The 16,998-nt window shown below is 42.1% G+C and overlaps 1 protein-coding gene across 1 annotated transcript; it reads left to right on the forward strand.

The window, feature by feature from the left end:
- Positions 1–249: 249 nt before the first annotated feature.
- Positions 250–16,706, forward strand: cxxc1a (CXXC finger protein 1a). Its single transcript, XM_084916249.1, has 14 exons — positions 250–437; positions 3,920–4,119; positions 4,206–4,306; positions 6,129–6,271; positions 6,579–6,734; positions 11,911–12,087; positions 12,168–12,269; positions 12,340–12,557; positions 13,508–13,715; positions 13,811–13,921; positions 14,417–14,466; positions 14,548–14,644; positions 15,231–15,383; positions 15,475–16,706. Exons 1-14 carry the CDS (start codon positions 435–437, stop codon positions 15,619–15,621), a joined length of 1,866 nt encoding a protein of 621 aa, XP_084772375.1. The 5' UTR covers positions 250–434; the 3' UTR covers positions 15,622–16,706.
- Positions 16,707–16,998: the final 292 nt, after the last annotated feature.

Consider the following 16,998-nt stretch of genomic DNA (forward strand, 5'->3'; position numbering starts at 1 on the left):
TGAGAAACCTGTTCACTGTGTTATCGCTGTGTTCACAGACTGGAGTCCAAACATCAGAAATCAGTTTTATTCTCGTGTAAAGTGTCATGTGACCCTTCAGACCTGAGTCACTGCAGCTCCCTGCACTTTGGTACCTCTCAGTCTTCACGGTCTTGTCTGCAGGCTTAAACCTAAAATTACCTCCAAAAACCCAAACGCGTGTTCTAATGTCACATCCTCCCCTCCAGCAGGTGGCGACACACACATACGCCGTTTGTTTGTGCTCCTCGGTCAAAACTACAGAAGAGGAAAACAATAATGATGCGGACACAAAGAGATTTTTGCAGATTTTTGGTGAGCTTGTAAAACGAGCGAGAGGCTGCAGCTTCAACCGGAGAAGCGACTCTTCTTCTCCTCCTTCTCCTTCTGTGAATTCACAGCAGCTTTAGCAGCTCATGGTGAGTCCGGGTTTGTTTGTCACGTTGTACTGATGGAGGAGAAGAGAGGAGCAGCTCCCCTTTTCTCCATCCTGCAGCCTAAACGCGGCTAAAATCTGCAGAAAAGTAAACGGAGTCTGGTCGGAGCGGAGCAGCAGAGGCGTGAGGAGAGCTCTGCTCCTGCAGGAGGTTAAAGCTGTTACTGGTGATCAGGGAGGACTGGAGATGGTGTCACGTGGTTCGTGCAGACTGCATGTGGAGAAATCAGCTGTTAAATCACTGCACGGTGGCGGGTTTCAGGTGTCACCAGGCGGGTTTTTTAAAGGACACTTTAGTGGTTTTAATGCAGGCTCGTCAGTTTCACATGCTTCTGTTTTCCTTTACCTTGCAGTTACTTCCCACAATCAATTCATGATGCAAATAAAGAGGTAAAAATGAATAACACACCACACTTTTAGTCTGATGTCGTTGTGTGCAGTCTTTGCTTCTGCACACCTTTGGTGGCTCGGACAGGGAAATATTAGTTATTAATGTTAAACAGACAGTGATGTCTTAATTGATGTGAATGAATTTGTGTGGACACTGTAGACCAATGTAATACAGGTTTAGTGCGATAACAGACTACGCCTTGATTTTGTGGATATTGTTGAGTTATAAACAGATCGAATGAGCCTCCGGGTCCTGGTTTTGTGTCTGGATTTTGGTCTCTGGGGTGTTTAGTTAATCCAGGTGTTAGAGTATAGATCAAGTGTATTAAATAAAACTGTTCTTAGACCTGAAACTGGTCTGATGAGATCTAGATTTTTTTATATTTTCCAAATAAAAGCCGCTCCAAAGTCTCAGTAGTAATCTAGTCCAGGATCCGCAGGTCTCAGGGGAGTAATTTTTAGGTCCTGAACCGGGTCTGGAGTTTCCTGTCACGTTTCTTCTGAATCCAGGTTCCTCAGGAGGAGTGGGTTTCTAGCTGCTCAGCAGTGCCGCTGTTCTGAGAAATCGTCCTACACGTATTATAATTTGACGGCGACTTTTGACTAATCCAAACCATAACCATAAGAAATGTTCACAATGGGTTAAAAATTATGTAAATTTGGGAGTTGTGTTACGCGAATGCGCAGAAACAACGGGTAGGATGATTTGTGAGGTAGGATAGATTCCCAGTCCCCCCGCATCTTCTTTGTTGTATTTCTGGTTTTCAGGAGGCTGCCATGAACGATTATTTTTGCGATTAGTCGACTGATCAGATCATGCATCCATTGGACATAAAACTTACAGCTTCATGCACCAGCATGGTCTGTGCTTATATAACTATCATTAGCTTACAGCTTGAAGTGTTTAAGGTATGTGCTAACTAAAAATAAAGACAAGATGATGGGTTATTAAACTTTTAATGAAATTTGCAGATTGTCTCAATGAAGTTTAAGAAACTCGGCCGTCTGCTCCTTGCTATCTAATATATAACAGGAGATTGGAGTAAATTCGACCATCTCACACTTCTGTTTAATCAGTTTTCTGTGTGATGTTTATTGAGCTGTGTGAAAACTATAACTTTAATCTCAGCTAAACCGATTTACTCAGGAACTAATAAAAGACTGAAAAAAGCCAAACGATAACATTTTTAATTTGTCTAACTGACTTAAAGATCGTGTTTAACCTGAGTAGGGAAAGATTGCGGGGTTGAAAACATGTACCAGCTGTTCTCACCAGCTCTAGTGAGCCTTGAACCCTGGCTTGCTATCGAGCTGGTGGGTAACAGACGTCTCCAAAAACGTTGGAGTGCTGTTACAAATATGTGATGTCTTGATAAACCGAGCAGATATTTGAAGTTTACACAGCTACATTCTCGCCTGAAAACATGTTAAATGTTTATTTTGTGACCCAGACAGAGTAATAAGAGTAATATTAAAACTAAGTAGCTGCTGCCATTGTTGGAAACTGGAATTGGCTGGGCCACGCTATGAATTCTGGGATAGGTTGGGCCACGATGGATACACCGACCCATCCTTCAAATCTGGGGAAATGAAGGATGCATTTGTCGGCCGCGTTTGGAGGAGTCTTCAAATTTGGACAGCCTTCGTTGCTGTGACATAATCCTCAGGAGGATGCAGCCCATGAATTTGGACACGACCGTAATCGGCCTACAAATGGGGCCCCTGAATTTCTTCTTCGTCAGCGTTTGACGGCAGCTGGCATCCTTGTATATGCAGTGCTGCCATCTTCTGTTTCAGTCCGTTATTACACTCTTAAATCCTGCTGCTTATTCGTGCGTCTTTCAGGATCTTACAAAGCTTCAAACGTCGAGTCGACTATTAAATTAGTCGTTGACAATTTTGATAGTCGATGTAATCGTGACTAGTCGATTAATTGTGGCAGCCCTACTTAGCATTATTTTAGTGAAATATCCAAGGCCTTCCCCGGATGGGAGCATTTGATGCTCTAAAACTTGTGTATACCTTTCTGCACTCATGGTTACAGATGTGCAAGTGTTCAATTCCAAAGGCACTAATGGACTCCTGTACCCTCAGAGATGCAGGCTTTTGAACTGAGTGCTGATAACAGGTTGGATGGTCCCGCTCCTCCTTAGTCCGAGGGATATGGTGTCCATATTTTCCAGAAATAATTTAAAATGTTGATACTGCTGACCTCAGATCAGTTTTTCCACTGTCTCAGTCCAGCTTTGCTCAGAGGAAATGGCTATTTGTGGGTCTGAACATCACAGGCATCCAATTTTTGGCCTTGTCCACTGCACACAGAGATTTCTTCAGATTATCTGATGATATTATGGACTGCAGATGATGGAATATTTATGTTGAGCAGCATTATTCTGAAAGTGTAACTCTGAAGAGTGAAACGCGGCCCCTCTGCGAGGCTCTTTTTATACCCAAACATGTTACTGACATGTTCCCAGTTAAATCTGACTGGTTGCAAAATGTTCAAAATATTAGATGAAATAGTAAAATGTCTCAGTCTAAACAGTTTATTCACTGTTGTGAATAAAATCTGGGTTTATTTGTAAGTCATTGCATTCTGTTTTTATTTACATTTCACTTTTTAGGGTTTGTAGTGCAGACTGAAAGCTGCTGCAGACAACCCAGTGGTATGAGTGTTACAGGAAAAGCACTGTACTGTAATTTAGTATTAAAAGGGCTAAAGGATGTGGGTACTTTGGTCAGTAAGGCTGGAGAATATATCTTATATTAATAAAGTTTAGCCTGTTTGAAGCCAGGAAGCCAAAAAAGACACTGGATAATCTGCTCAGGTAAGCACAACACAGAGCAGTCTGCTGGTGCCACACACAGCTCTGCAGGCTGCGATGCTCTGAGGGGGGGCACCGTCAGAATAATGTGGACCAACCAGTAACGTGGGCTACTCCAGTTTGTGTTGGTGCTGCTGTTGCTGGTCTGTCGCGATGAACACAGAAGACGAATCCTCTTTGTAGTAAAACCGAGTGAGATCTCTGATGCTGAACTCTTTTGAGGTTTGTGTGTTTCTTGTTTGTTTGTCAGTCTGAAGAGGCTGCAGGAGCAGAGCGAGCCCCGGATGAGGAGGAGGGGGAAGAAGGGGAGGAGGGGGGAGGAAGAGGAGGAAAAGTGGAGGGAGGTGAAGAAGGTGATGGAGGAGGAGGACGGGGCGGATTTCCCATGGACACCATGAGCGCTCCGGTTTACTGTGTCTGCAGGAAACCAGATATCAACTGCTTCATGATGTAACACACTTTATTTATTTATCTGTAAACAATAAACAAACAAACACAGCTGTTAACCCTAACCTGTCTGTCTGTGTGTCCGTCAGAGGGTGCGACAGCTGCACGGAGTGGTTTCATGGAGACTGTATTGGAGTTTCGGAGAAGGCAGCCAAAGCCATCAGAGTGTGGTACTGCCCGCCCTGCAGAAGTCAGTGTCCCTCCTCTCTGAGCTGGAAGAAAACATAATGTGTATTAGTCCACTGATAAAAATAGACCTCTGAATATTTGCTTTAAGACTGAATTCATTTACAGAAATCCTCTTTAAACTAGCTTAAAGGGGATTTATTATAGTTTTTCTCATTTTGTGTCATATATACACTGCTCAGAGGTTTAGCATCAAACCTCTGGGATATTGATGTGGTCACTTAAGGAGCAGAAGAGGTCGTGAATCAGTTTCAGCTGCTCTGGTGTTAATCAGAATCAGAGAGACTTTATTTATCCCCAAGGGGCAATTAAGAAACTAATGAAACTAACAACAGGTGCACTAGAGGAGCTATCGTTTGTTTCGTGGTGTCCCAAAATAAACAGTTTATGGCAATATTTTTTAATCGTTTTGATGGTCACTGTAGAATTTCTTAAAGTTCTCTCTTTCTCTTATATTTTCATATAACCACACTACAGACGGACAAGCGACTGTTTTTATGCGTTGTCGTTACCAACAACGATGGCTCTGCCGTCCGCTTGTTTATTTTCCACATAGACCTTTCACAATAAAGCTGAAGATCCTGTTGAGATTTTTCAAAATAAACTGAATCATGTGAAATAGTATGCAGAGTGTTTACAGATGAGACGCTAAAAAGAGCCGTCATGTGCTAAAAAAAATAAACCTTAGAACAGGCTTTCCCCGCAGCACGAGTAATAAATACTCACAAAGAAAACTCGACTCCAGGCACACGACGCCCAGCTGAAAACTCTTCACGCAAGTCGAGTTGCCCAGTTCACAGAATTTACAGAAAATGTAAATTTTTTGTGATAAATCTCGTTGTCGGGACAATAAATGTCTTGTATTGGGATATGAGATTTTGGTCATATCGCACAGCCCTAATCTGGACCCTACAGAAGTTGCACATTTAAAACATGCCATTGCCAGAAGGTTTGCTGTGACTCCCACAGCACAGTCTCAGGAGCATGGAGGAGATTCCAGGAGACTTACAGTGACTCTCGGAGAGCTGGATAGGGACTAGAAACCATCAGCAGCTCCGGTATCTGCTCCTTTGTGCACGGAGGAACAGGATGGGCACTGTTAGAGCTACAAAATGACCTCCTGTAGAGCACTGGTGTGAATGTCTGAGGCTCCTGCACTCACTGCTTATCAGTGATGGTCTGTGGAGTCTTATCCATGGAGGGATGCACAGACCTCTACAGGCCATTAAATCCTTGGACCCACTGTCAGACCCTACAGTGGTGCAGGGGATCCTGGGTTCCTCTTACTGCACGACAATGCCCAACCTCATGTGGTGAGAGCATGCAGGCAGCTCCAGGAGGATGAATGAATTGATACCACTGACTGTCCCCATATTTGACTGACATAAATCCATTAGGACACCTCTGGGACATCATGCTTCTGCCCATCTGCCAGGTTGCACTTCAGACTGTCCAGGAGATCAGTGATGTCCGAGTCCAGATCTGAGAGGACCCCCCCCCCCCCCCCCAATCCTTTTTTTTCCTTAAACATTACCCAGTTTTATCAGATATCCAGCACCATAATTTTTTCTCCCATTGACATCTGTTGTGTCTCCTATGACTTTTTTGTGCAGTGTATTTGAGATGGCCAATGTTCCACAGATGAGAAAAACTGGTTTGTACAAGACAAGCTGATCAAAAGAGCCACTTTAACATGAAGGAGGTTTTTAAACTATAAATCCTGTAATGTTTCTCTAGTCTCAGAATAAAAACCTCGAGCTGTTGAAGAGCACAGTTGGTCCTCTTCAGGTTTTAAAGCTGTGATCTGTGCGTTGTGTCGTCTGCAGACAGAGACTCATCGCTGGAGATTAAATACCGTCAGAAGAAGATGAAGGAGGAGAGAGAGTCGGAGCCGGAGAGAGATGATAAAACTGATGGAGATGGAAGCTCCACCCCCCAACAGAAGACTGACAAGAGGCGGGGCTCACAGGTACCCAAGAGATCACATGACACAGTTCAGCCAGCACTTTAACTGCTCAGGCTGGGGTTAGGCTTATTTACACCTCAGAGGGTCAAACTAACTTTTACCTGCTACTAGTTAAAGTATCTTAACCTTCAACTTCTTTCTTTCCGTATCCATCAGCTGACAATTTTAGCTGCTCTTACATATGAATTTTCAAACTTTTAAGTCCTTTAAGTGCTTAGGATGAAGCTCCAGCCACAATCCGGGTTTTCGCGGGAGACTTGGAGTGTTGATGCCGTTCATACCGCTTCGGTTTCCTTGTTCGTTTTTCCAGATCAAGCGTTCGGCGAGGATGTGTGGAGAGTGTGACGCCTGCCTGAGGACGGAGGACTGCGCTCAGTGCGACTTCTGTAAAGACATGAAGAAGTTTGGAGGCCCGAACAAAATCAGACAGAAGTGCCGCCTCCGGCAGTGTGAGGTCCGAGCCCGGGTACGTGAATAAACCTCATTGTCATAATAATGAATGCTGTTAAAATGTTACAGTGAAAATGTGCGAGTGGAGGGAAATAAAAATCCCTGAAACTGAGGCAGACAGTGTGATCGTCTGCTCCTGTCGTATCCCAGTTCCATCTTCTTGGACCGTGATATATCTGGAACTGTTAGTGTCTGTTTAAATGTGCTATTCAGGGGGAAGACGTCATGTTTTAAAGCTCATTCAGGTAACAATAGATACATCAGGATTAAACTGCTCCATATTTGTGTACGTGTGTGTGTGCGCGCTTTGTTTTACACTTACACATGTCATGTCTTCACAGCGCTACAGCCGGTGCTCATACATGAGAAAATTTAACAGTCAAAACCACAGCAGACAGTTTCATTACATTTATTTGTCTAATTGCAGAATACTAATAACATAGCTGGTTACTTTCTTATGAAGGGCCACAAGTGCCAAAATGACTTAAAGAACTACATCATTAACTAACTTATTAAATGTGTCATATATTTAGTAAATATATACATAATTCATTAAATTTTAATTTGTTACTTTTAAATATTCTATTTATGAACCATCTTTATCATAATTAATAGCAGGTCTAATTAATATAATTTATTATAATAATGCAACCAACATTCCTACCTCTGGCCTCTACCTCTTACTCAATGTGCACTATCAAAGATTACATTGTACCTCATATTGCACCTGCTCCTTTGTAATGCACCTTACAGCATATATAACTTGTATACACATGTATATATCTATGTATCTTTTATCTTTTATTCTAAAGCAATTTTAACGTAAAAAATCTACATACTGCTAATGGAGAGATGCTGAACTGCCTTTCATTGTTCTTGTAACAGTGACAATAAAGATCTATCTTATCTTATCATTTAATAAATTATTAGATTTTTATTTCCAATTAAAATTAATTAAAGACATATTTAATTAATTATTTAGTTATCTAAGTAATTGCTGTCACAATTAATCAGTTAATTAATAATCTTTAATTGTCATTAATTATTGACATATTTAATTAATTATTTAATGATGTATTTGATTAATTTATTTTGGCACTCTTGGCCCACCATAGTAAATACATTACTGCAGCCTGACTGGGACTGATGAATCGTCATGTTGCTGAGCTTTGGCTGCACGCAGTCTTGGCAGCAGCGATCCTTCATATTTGCTTTTGTAAATGAGTGAGTCAGGCCATAAACACTGACCAGCACAGGGTAGCAGAGGAATGACACATTTAAAAGAGGTTCAAGAGTTCAAGGTACACTGTATAACTGAAACTGTAAAGTCAGGGCAAATTTATTAAAGCTTTAGCCTTGCAAAACCTTGTAAATGATTTCATGGTTTCAAGAACCTTTTAAAGCGTCTTTTTTTCAGGTTCAAGTTGTGGTAGGAAATTGATCCAGTTCTTTTTTTTAAGACTTGAGGGAGAAAAAGACAAAAAATGTTGGAGACTTTCAGTCGAACTACAGACACAGGTAGTTCAACTGCAAGCTGGGTGTTTATTTAACCCAGGCGATCACAAAGTCACATTAAAACAACAAAGGAAGGAAAAAGTCGAGGTTAGCAAATAGCTGTGTCCATAAAGAAGGTCAGCTGAACAGAGCACTGCTCAGAAAAAGATAACAAAAGAAGAACTGGTCTAACCAGAAGAGCGAGGACTGAACGCAGCAAAGTAACGCCTGTTAAACACAAAGGGGAAAAACCACAGAGACAATAACTAAACTCGGTACACAGATCCCCCACCCCCCGTGCTGTCACAGCGAGTGGTTTGGTCCATTTGCTACCCCTCTGCATTTTAACCAGCTCCACCCGCTATTTCCTGTTGTGTTCAACCAGGAAGGACTGGAGCAGCACACAGGTAACTCTGACAAAAGGTAGTTAATGCTGGTTATTTAAATCAATGACAGAACAAATCAAATATGCACATCAGAGTTTTGTAGTTTCCTAAAATGTTAATCAAACAGGTGAAATGTATACTGCAGTACTTTGGTAATTGCTAGAAATGTTCACTTTAAATGTGGAAATGATGCAGCAGAATTCATCTTTGATTTCCATGTTGCATCTAGTTAGAGGATGAATATTACAGAATTTTTATTTCATATAAATGGCTCGTATTTCCTGGTTTTTCTGTTGTTGGGCTTCTTTGCTTTAGGGGTGATAAATCTGCAGTCTTATAGTCACTGTAGATCTGAGGATTCAGTGACTGTCAGAGTCATTCTGGAGCAGGTGGGCAAATCATTTTCCCAAGTGGCCACATGAGAAACCAGAAAATTTCAAAGATATGCAAAGTTGTTGCTGTTTTTCCTGTAGTTTAATTATTTCATCGGCAGATTTTCAGGTTTTTTCTGTTCTTCGGGGAGAGAAGTCTAGCCTTTTTAAGCTTGACCAGTTGATTTCAAAGTTTGGTTCAATGTCTGAGCTGGGAATGCAAAGCACGGCAGACAGGTGACTGTTGCTGAGAGAGCATCTGTATCAGGATTTGTTAAGCTTCCTCAGTGAAAATGTTTGTTTACATTTAAAGGTGGATCTTAGCTTTAAGAGAGCTAACATCTTCTGAGTATGTGTCCTTATGTGTGCAAAGTTCTCCTCTTTGAGAGAAGAATAAAAATCCAGCAGTGACACTGACTTGAAGTGCTCTGCTAGCAGCGAATCAGACTGCAGGTCACTGAGTTCACTGGATGCATGATCAACACTGCAGCTGAGTAGACAGTTCACTCTTAACTGTTTTGAAGTCTTCAGATTGCCTTGAAAACTCATCATGCAGGACTCCTAACATACATGAGTACCATCTGAAGCGATAAGCTGATGCTATGGCTTCTTTCACTGTTGGCATGTCAGTAAGAATGTTGCTCTCTGATGAGAAACTTTTTATGAAAGCCTTCATCGGGCTGTACATTGTATGTGTAAACAGGCCCCTGCCTTACAGTGCTGTATTTAGTCCATTCATTAGTGCAAACATGTCAACAGCAAATTCAAGATCTGCCTTATGTTCTGTGTCTGAGAGCTCTGGAGTGTCCTTTCTTTTCACAAAACCCTTTATCCTTTCAGGTCCCAGACTCTTTTTTTGCCCTTTGCCCAGGCTGAGCCACCTGATAGCGATGCGGTAGCTTATATCACTATGTTTAGCCTTATGCTGCTCTAAAAGTGCAACTGCCTGTCTGTGGTTCAGTGCGCCTGCCCTGATGTAGTTAACTATTTTGGTTAACACATCAGCAGCATGGTTAATTTTTAGTGCTGGTTACTCAACACCTGGTGGTGTGTACTGCACTGCAGAAATGCCAATTTCAGTCACTCTGTCTTGCATCCACACCTTCCAGTTTGTTCCATTTCAGCCTATCCAAGCGTGTAGTTACCTGTGTGGGAAAAAACACTCCCTGTCAGAGTTCCGGTCGAGTGCATTGCTTCCAGCTCGTCTGTAGTCTCAAACTCTGTCCTTATCCCATGGACAAAGATGAGTGACTGGGCTGTGTCACAGTCATCACAGCTCTCGCCCAGAGCCAAGGAGGAAAAAACTCTAAATAGTCCGCTTTGTTTTTCAGATAAAGCTCCAGATGTCCTTGATCTGTGTTGTTATGGTTCATCTGGAGAGGAGCACATTTTCAAATGCTTTGAATGCTTTTTTTCCCCTCATTCTATTAGTGTTGCTTGTTCAGTCCAGCAATCACTCTTTGATAAAGTCCCCATCAGAGTGTGGCCTTGCGTTTTTTGTGATTCTGCAGGAAATCACAAAGCTTGTGTTGACTTCTCCGTCCCTGGATGTGTAAAGCTTGGTTAAAAAGACCTTGTTGCTTTTGAAGGTTTACTAGCAAAGATTTAGATGTCTATTCCCGGTCTGCATCAGTCATATTCTCGTATTTCTCTGCATGTTTAGTCTTCTAATAATGAATCAAACTGTAATCTTTTAACTCATCAATCTGCTCTCAACAAAATAAGAACCTTCGACTTTATTAAATCAATACTTGGACGTCCATGTCTCGTTAAAAACTCGACATTCTGTATGAGCCTTTATTTATTTTTATGTGAGTTGAACTCTTTCAGGGAGAGTAAACTCACGTATATCATAAACATCCAGTGCATTTACAGCAAAGCTGCATGTGCTTGCATACACAAACATATGTAAATTCTTTTTTTTTTGCCTTCAAAATAAAAGCACCAAAGTTGTGTTATAGTTTCCCACAAAACTGTAAAAAAAAAAAAAAAAAAAAAAAAATCAGTAAGGCATTATCTAATGGAGAGTTGATCAAAGACTGTTTGGTGGTTTAAATGGCACAAACTACATGATTATTTAATTATTTAAAATTTGAATCCCAATTTCCCTTTGATGGCACACGTGGCTGCTGGTCCATACGATGCCCGGGTCTGATCTAGGAGCAGATCTCTCCACTTGGCAGTCATCTCAAAATCCCTCTGGGCATTTATTTGAACAGTTCTCTTGAAGAATTATATAAATTAACTTTAATTTCACAAGTAACCTGGATTTTTTTTTTTTTTTTTTTTTTTTTTTTTTTTAAAAAGCTTCTATAAAATCATTATTCAAACCTGATTTTAAAGAAGCTGCTAAAAGTTTTCGGACTTTGACCCTGAAATGCATTCTTCTCCCACCATCTTTGCTGTTACACAGTTCTCCTATAGTTTTCAGATTCTTTGAGTAGAACATTAAAGCGCTTTGATTCGTCAGTAAGATGAAAAGAGTTACATATTGACATCAGTCAGTGTATCGATTACAACTGCGAGGTTAAAGTTCTGGATCTTTGTCTCTGGTTACCGTAGTGATGGGGCTTTTTAGAGTGGGGGATGGTTGTTTCCTGCTCCATACTTTTGTTCTAGCTTTAGACGTTTCTCGCATGACATCATGCTTGTGAGTGGTCCAACATGTTGGACTTGATACAAGCACTCATAGCAAGGGAAAAATGTGTATTCTTAGACTGGTTGGCAAGTGATTCCTGGGCTTTGAGTAGTCAGTAAGATTAAAAAATACTTTATAAATACAGGTGTATATATGACAAGAAAGGCATAATGGGTCACCTTTAACAAGGGATTCAAATTGATGGTGAACTGCTAACTCGTTCTGATTGTTAAAGATCGGCGAGAGATGTCCGTTATTGCTGTACTAATGATGCTGTTTACTCTGCATATGTTCTCTGAGCAGAAGATGCTTCGGGTCAAGGATGAGGAGATGAGTCGCAGCGGTGCCAGGGGGCGGAGCCTGTCAAGAAAAGGGCCGGGGCATCACACTGAAGAGGAGGAAGATGACGAGGAGGAGGGTTTCAGTGAGAGTGAGCTGGAGCTGTACGAGCAATACAAAGCTGCCGGATACAGAGACCTGGTCAGTGTGTGCAGGTGTTTCCAACCAATCAGCTGCCAGGCAGGCACTTTCTGTGTGCGTGACACGTCTTCTTGTTGCAGGTGTGGCACAGTGAAGAGGATGATGCTCAGTCCGACTCTCTGAGGAAGAAGGCGGTAAAGGTGAAACACGTGAAGAGACACGAGAAGAAGCCGGAGAAGAAGGTGAGAGCGGTTAGATCACCTGACCACAGATGTCACTGATGATGTCACTAACACACCCGTCCTCGTGCAGAAGTCCGTGTCTGTTCCTAAAGAGGAGGCAAAGCCTCGGCGCCACAAAGTGAAGCAGCGTCACAGAGAGCGTGTGCGGCACAGTGAGCGAGCAGGAGAGGGTGGAGTCAAAGAAGTAGGCGGAGCTTTGAGGCAGTGTCTGGGTCCAGGATGCATTGAGCCGGCGAGGGCCAACTCCAAATACTGCTCCGAGGAGTGCGGCATGAAACTCGCCGCCAAGTGAGTCTGAGATCATCTAAATGTTCATGTGAACACGACACTGCTGACACGGCAAGCCCGCCAGAGAATTCAGCCGTTTCTAAATTCAGCAGTTCTATGCTGAATTTAGACAGTTTGTATCAAGTCAGCTACCATATCTAATTGGACCGTTGAGTCCATTAACCCTTTTTACACGTGAAAAAAGAAGTGCATACTATTTGTTCCAAACACAAACTGGCAGGTTATTTCTGAAATGCAAAACTCCTTTGGTCATCTTTCCAGAGGTGAAACACGTTCATTGCCGCCATTGATTGTTTTTTTTTCTGGTCAGTCACTTTGCTGTGCAGCAGCTCTGAGAAGGTGAGAGGACTTGCCTAATGTGAATTTGACTGGCTTCCCATTCTTCTAACACAATCCCTAACAGCATCCAGCTCAGCTGCTTAGCATAGATCTGACTATTCGAGAGCATATTATGCTCACCGCTTTGGTTTTGGTGGTGATATCATCACAGATACCACTGTAGTAAATGATAGGTGTTGCCATTCAGAGAAAACCTCTGCATCATCCCTGATTGAAGAGGAGAAGTTAAACCAAAAGGGAAGAAACTGCCAAGATTTTTTTCTCCAAGGTTTTCTCCAGAGTCTCATGAAGCTGTTGCAGCATCTCCTTGCTGTATAATCCGATACTCTGTGCTTCTGCAGGTAAAAAAGATTGGTGGTAAAAACCGCCAAAATTGTGCACGACCACCCGAGATGGCACCAAAATGTGATTTGTGCCAGCACTTCTAGTGCCGTGTATTAGGTGCCGTGTACACCTTATTACTGTGTACTCTGGGGTTTCACCCAGGACCTCAAACTTATGCAGAAAGCAAACATCACATTGTCTGTTAACTTGGTGTAATTTGGTTTCTCAGAACCAGTACATGTTTCTGAAATCTGTTGGTTCTTTGACGCCTCGTCTCTGTCTCTCAGTCGCATCTATGAGATCCTGCCTCAGAGGATCCAGCAGTGGCAGCAGAGTCCCTGCATTGCCGAGGAGATTGGACGCAGACAGCTGGAGCGGATCAGGAAAGAGCAGCAGGCGGCGAGGATGCGTCTCACGCTGATGGAGAAACGCTTCCATGAGCTAGAAGGCATCATCGCCAACGCCAAACTTCAGCAAGTCCAACAGCACGAGGAGGTCTGTGGCAACCGCAGCCACCCAGTGCACTCCGCTGTTAGTGTGGTCAGCTGTTAGTTAGTCTCTTATATCCCTCTCTCTGTTTGTCTCTGCAGGTGACTGAGGGTGACGGTGACGACACAGACTTTCAGATCTTCTGTGTTTCCTGCAGTCACCCCGTCAATCCGAAGGTGGCTCTGCGTCATATGGAGCGATGCTACGCTAAGGTTAGCTTAAAGAAACAGGAAGTGTGTCCACCTGGGGTCTGTACTGGATATGAATTACAGATGCCTTAATGAGGTGATCAAACAGGAAATTGATAACAGCAATGTGGGAACAAAGGCCACAATAAGCCAGTGAAATTCAGTGACAGCTGGAAAAATGACCTTTAGCAAATTCACCCAATGCTGCTGTTCAAATCTTCTGTTTAAAAGAGCTACTCTTCTGAAGTTTAATAATAAATGAGGATAATAAGTTCTCCCTAAAAGATTATTGATGTAACCTAGCACCCCTGAGGTCCTCCAGTTTTAACACCATTGGTCTAAGTCTGCACATGAAGTCAGAATATTAGCAGGCATATGGTGGTTATGGCACAACAGCTAGTTTTACATCCCCTGGCATGACAGTCAGCTGTTCTGAGGTAAATTGTGGGTAATGTAGGCACCAAGTTGATTTAAAAGGAAAACTGTTCAATCTGATCTTTCTGTTTCTTTGTCCGACAGTATGAGAGTCAAACATCGTTTGGTTCCATGTATCCAACACGCATAGAGGGGTAAGACCGTGCACCTGTCCGTCCCTCGTGTCTTTACCCGTTCCTCTGTTTGTGTCTCATCTCTCTCTCTGTCTCTCTCAGAGCCACCAGGTTATTCTGCGATGTCTACAACCCTCAAAGTAAGACGTACTGTAAGCGGCTGCAGGTTTTATGTCCTGAACACTCCAGAGATCCAAAGGTTTGTTTATGTCTACAGAAAACAACTTATGACTCGATCAAGGCTTTAATCCGCTGCTTTTTTCCTCCCTTTCTTAAACTCAATGGATAACCTTTTTTTTATTTTAGCAAATGTCTGTGGGGCTCTAAAATATTATGTTGGTGTGCTCTTACAAAACTTGTCAGCTGTGGATATTTAAAACATGTCTCTGTTCAGGTTAACTTACTGTCTCAAGTCTTTAAAGGACATAACATCAGAAATTGGATGCTGCACAGTTTGAATGTGGCATGTGGTCCTGAGTCTGGACTCAGAGTCTGGAGAAGAGTACAAAGTCAGGACTAGCTGGTCCTGACTTTGGGCTCAGAGACTCAGAGTCAGGCACACATGTTCCTGACTCTGGAGACAGTCAGGCAGAGTCTGGTTCTGACTCTGAGCTAGCTGATCCTGCACTCTGGTCCTGACTCTGGACTCGTTGGTCCTGACTACGCTAGCTGATCCCGACTCTGGTCCTGACTCTGGACTTGCTGGTGCTGACTCTGGTCCTGGCTCTGGACTCAAAGTCAGGCAGACATTTTCCTGATTCTTTGTTATTGACTCCCTGTTGCAGGTCCCAGCAGACGAGGTGTGCGGATGTCCTCTGGTCAAAGATGTGTTTGAGCCAACCGGCGAGTTCTGTCGGGTGTCTAAGAGAAAGTGCAACAAGCATTACTGCTGGGAGAAACTTCGCCGGGCCGAAGTCGACCTGGAGAGAGTCCGAGTGGTATCTCTATTCATACAAACTTTATTTAGTGCCTCGTCATTAACATTAAGACACACCTGGACTTTTCTAACTCTCTCTTTGTCTCTGTCAGTGGTATAAACTGGATGAGCTATTCGAGCAGGAGAGGAATCTGAGGACCGCCATGACCAACCGAGCCGGTTTATTGGCTCTGATGTTGCACCAGACCATCCAGCACGACCCAATCACCACCGACCTGCGCTCTGCCAAGGACAGGTAGACAGGTGACGTCATGCAGACGTTTTCCTGGATGAGTTTAACGCTCGTTTGCAGTTTTATTGTGGAAATTTGTGGGAAGGTGAGTCAGAGCAATGTTTCATTCACAAGTGAACAAAAAACAAGAGAGATTTGATTCTGACTCCAGCCTCATTCAAACTCAGACCTCATCTGATTTTAGGAAGTCAAACCGTTTTTATATTTCATATTCACACTACAAATGTAGGAAACCTGAGCTCTTACAATCCGTGGATGGACACTCAACTAAACCTTCTGCTTAGGTAACGCTGCCATGAAAGCTGGCTCTCAGCTTAGCTTTGTGGGCAGTTGTATCCTCACTGTTAGTTTTAATAAGTTGGGGATGACTGGACACACAAATATGATCACATTTGATCCTGAATGAGCCATGATGTCTACATGAGGTGCTTATGTGTCCTCCTCGTCCTGGAAAGCTGCTCTCATTCAGTTTAACCTACAAGTATTATACTACCCACATCCGACCAATCTGAAATGTGGCTGTGCTTTGGAAATGTGTCTTAAGGTTGATGATGAAACACTACATGTTCACTAAAGATGCACACATTTTATAAATCTCTAAGTCATCTTGTTACAACTCATTCCTCCTGGTTTCTTTTTACAATGTGAGCCTGTTGCAGTTCAAATAAAAATTGTGTAAATATCAGTTTAAACTTTCCCCCATAGGATCATCAAAAAACAGTAAGCATAGAAGGAAAAAAAATCAAATGCTATCCAGAAAAGATAGATTCTGTGACTTGATTGGCTCTTGTTTCAGTCTAAGTGAATAAACAGCCAATCGGGTAAGCATAGGAAAATTAATTTTAAGCACAAAGAGCTGAAGTCAAGTGAAATTAATTAATTAAATAAATAAAATAAAATGTCCTGATAAAGAACTCTTGGTTGTATATTGATAAAAGTCAAACTTTTCTGTGTGACTTTAATTTCCCTCTGAGAGGAAACCCTTCATTTCGATCTCGATGTCTCGTTTTTTTTATATCTGTTTTTATCCAAAGTGTTATCATTATGTTGTTGTTTGTTCAAAATGTTTCAATAAAGTTTGATATCTCATTATTTGTGCTGATTTTGAGCTTTTCTGTTCTCAGAGTGAATGCCAGTGCTGCACTAATTTACTTTAAACTGCACCACAACATTAAACTGGCTACCCAACATGTTTTTTTAATAGACTAATAAAATTGAATATATGCAACATTCATGAGAAAGATTTGAGGTAATCCAGAATTTATTGTAATTAAATTCAGTTTTATTTTATTTTATTAGGCAGAAGAAGAAAAAAACCTATACATTATTGTAATTTTTAGTGTGAATAAAGGGCCACAGTATTATATTAGGTAAGACTATTACC

Source organism: Perissodus microlepis, chromosome 20, assembly GCF_051167445.1.
Source record: "Perissodus microlepis isolate ML-2025 ecotype Zambia chromosome 20, ASM5116744v1, whole genome shotgun sequence".
NCBI classification, from domain to species: domain Eukaryota; kingdom Metazoa; phylum Chordata; class Actinopteri; order Cichliformes; family Cichlidae; genus Perissodus; species Perissodus microlepis.

Excerpts from the sequence above, each read along its gene's own strand:
- cxxc1a (XM_084916249.1), top strand. Across the intron at positions 12,558-13,507 it reads GGCATGAAACTCGCCGCCAA|TCGCATCTATGAGATCCTGC; the intron begins GTGAGTCTGAGA and ends TCTGTCTCTCAG. Across the intron at positions 15,384-15,474 it reads ACCTGGAGAGAGTCCGAGTG|TGGTATAAACTGGATGAGCT; the intron begins GTATCTCTATTC and ends TGTCTCTGTCAG.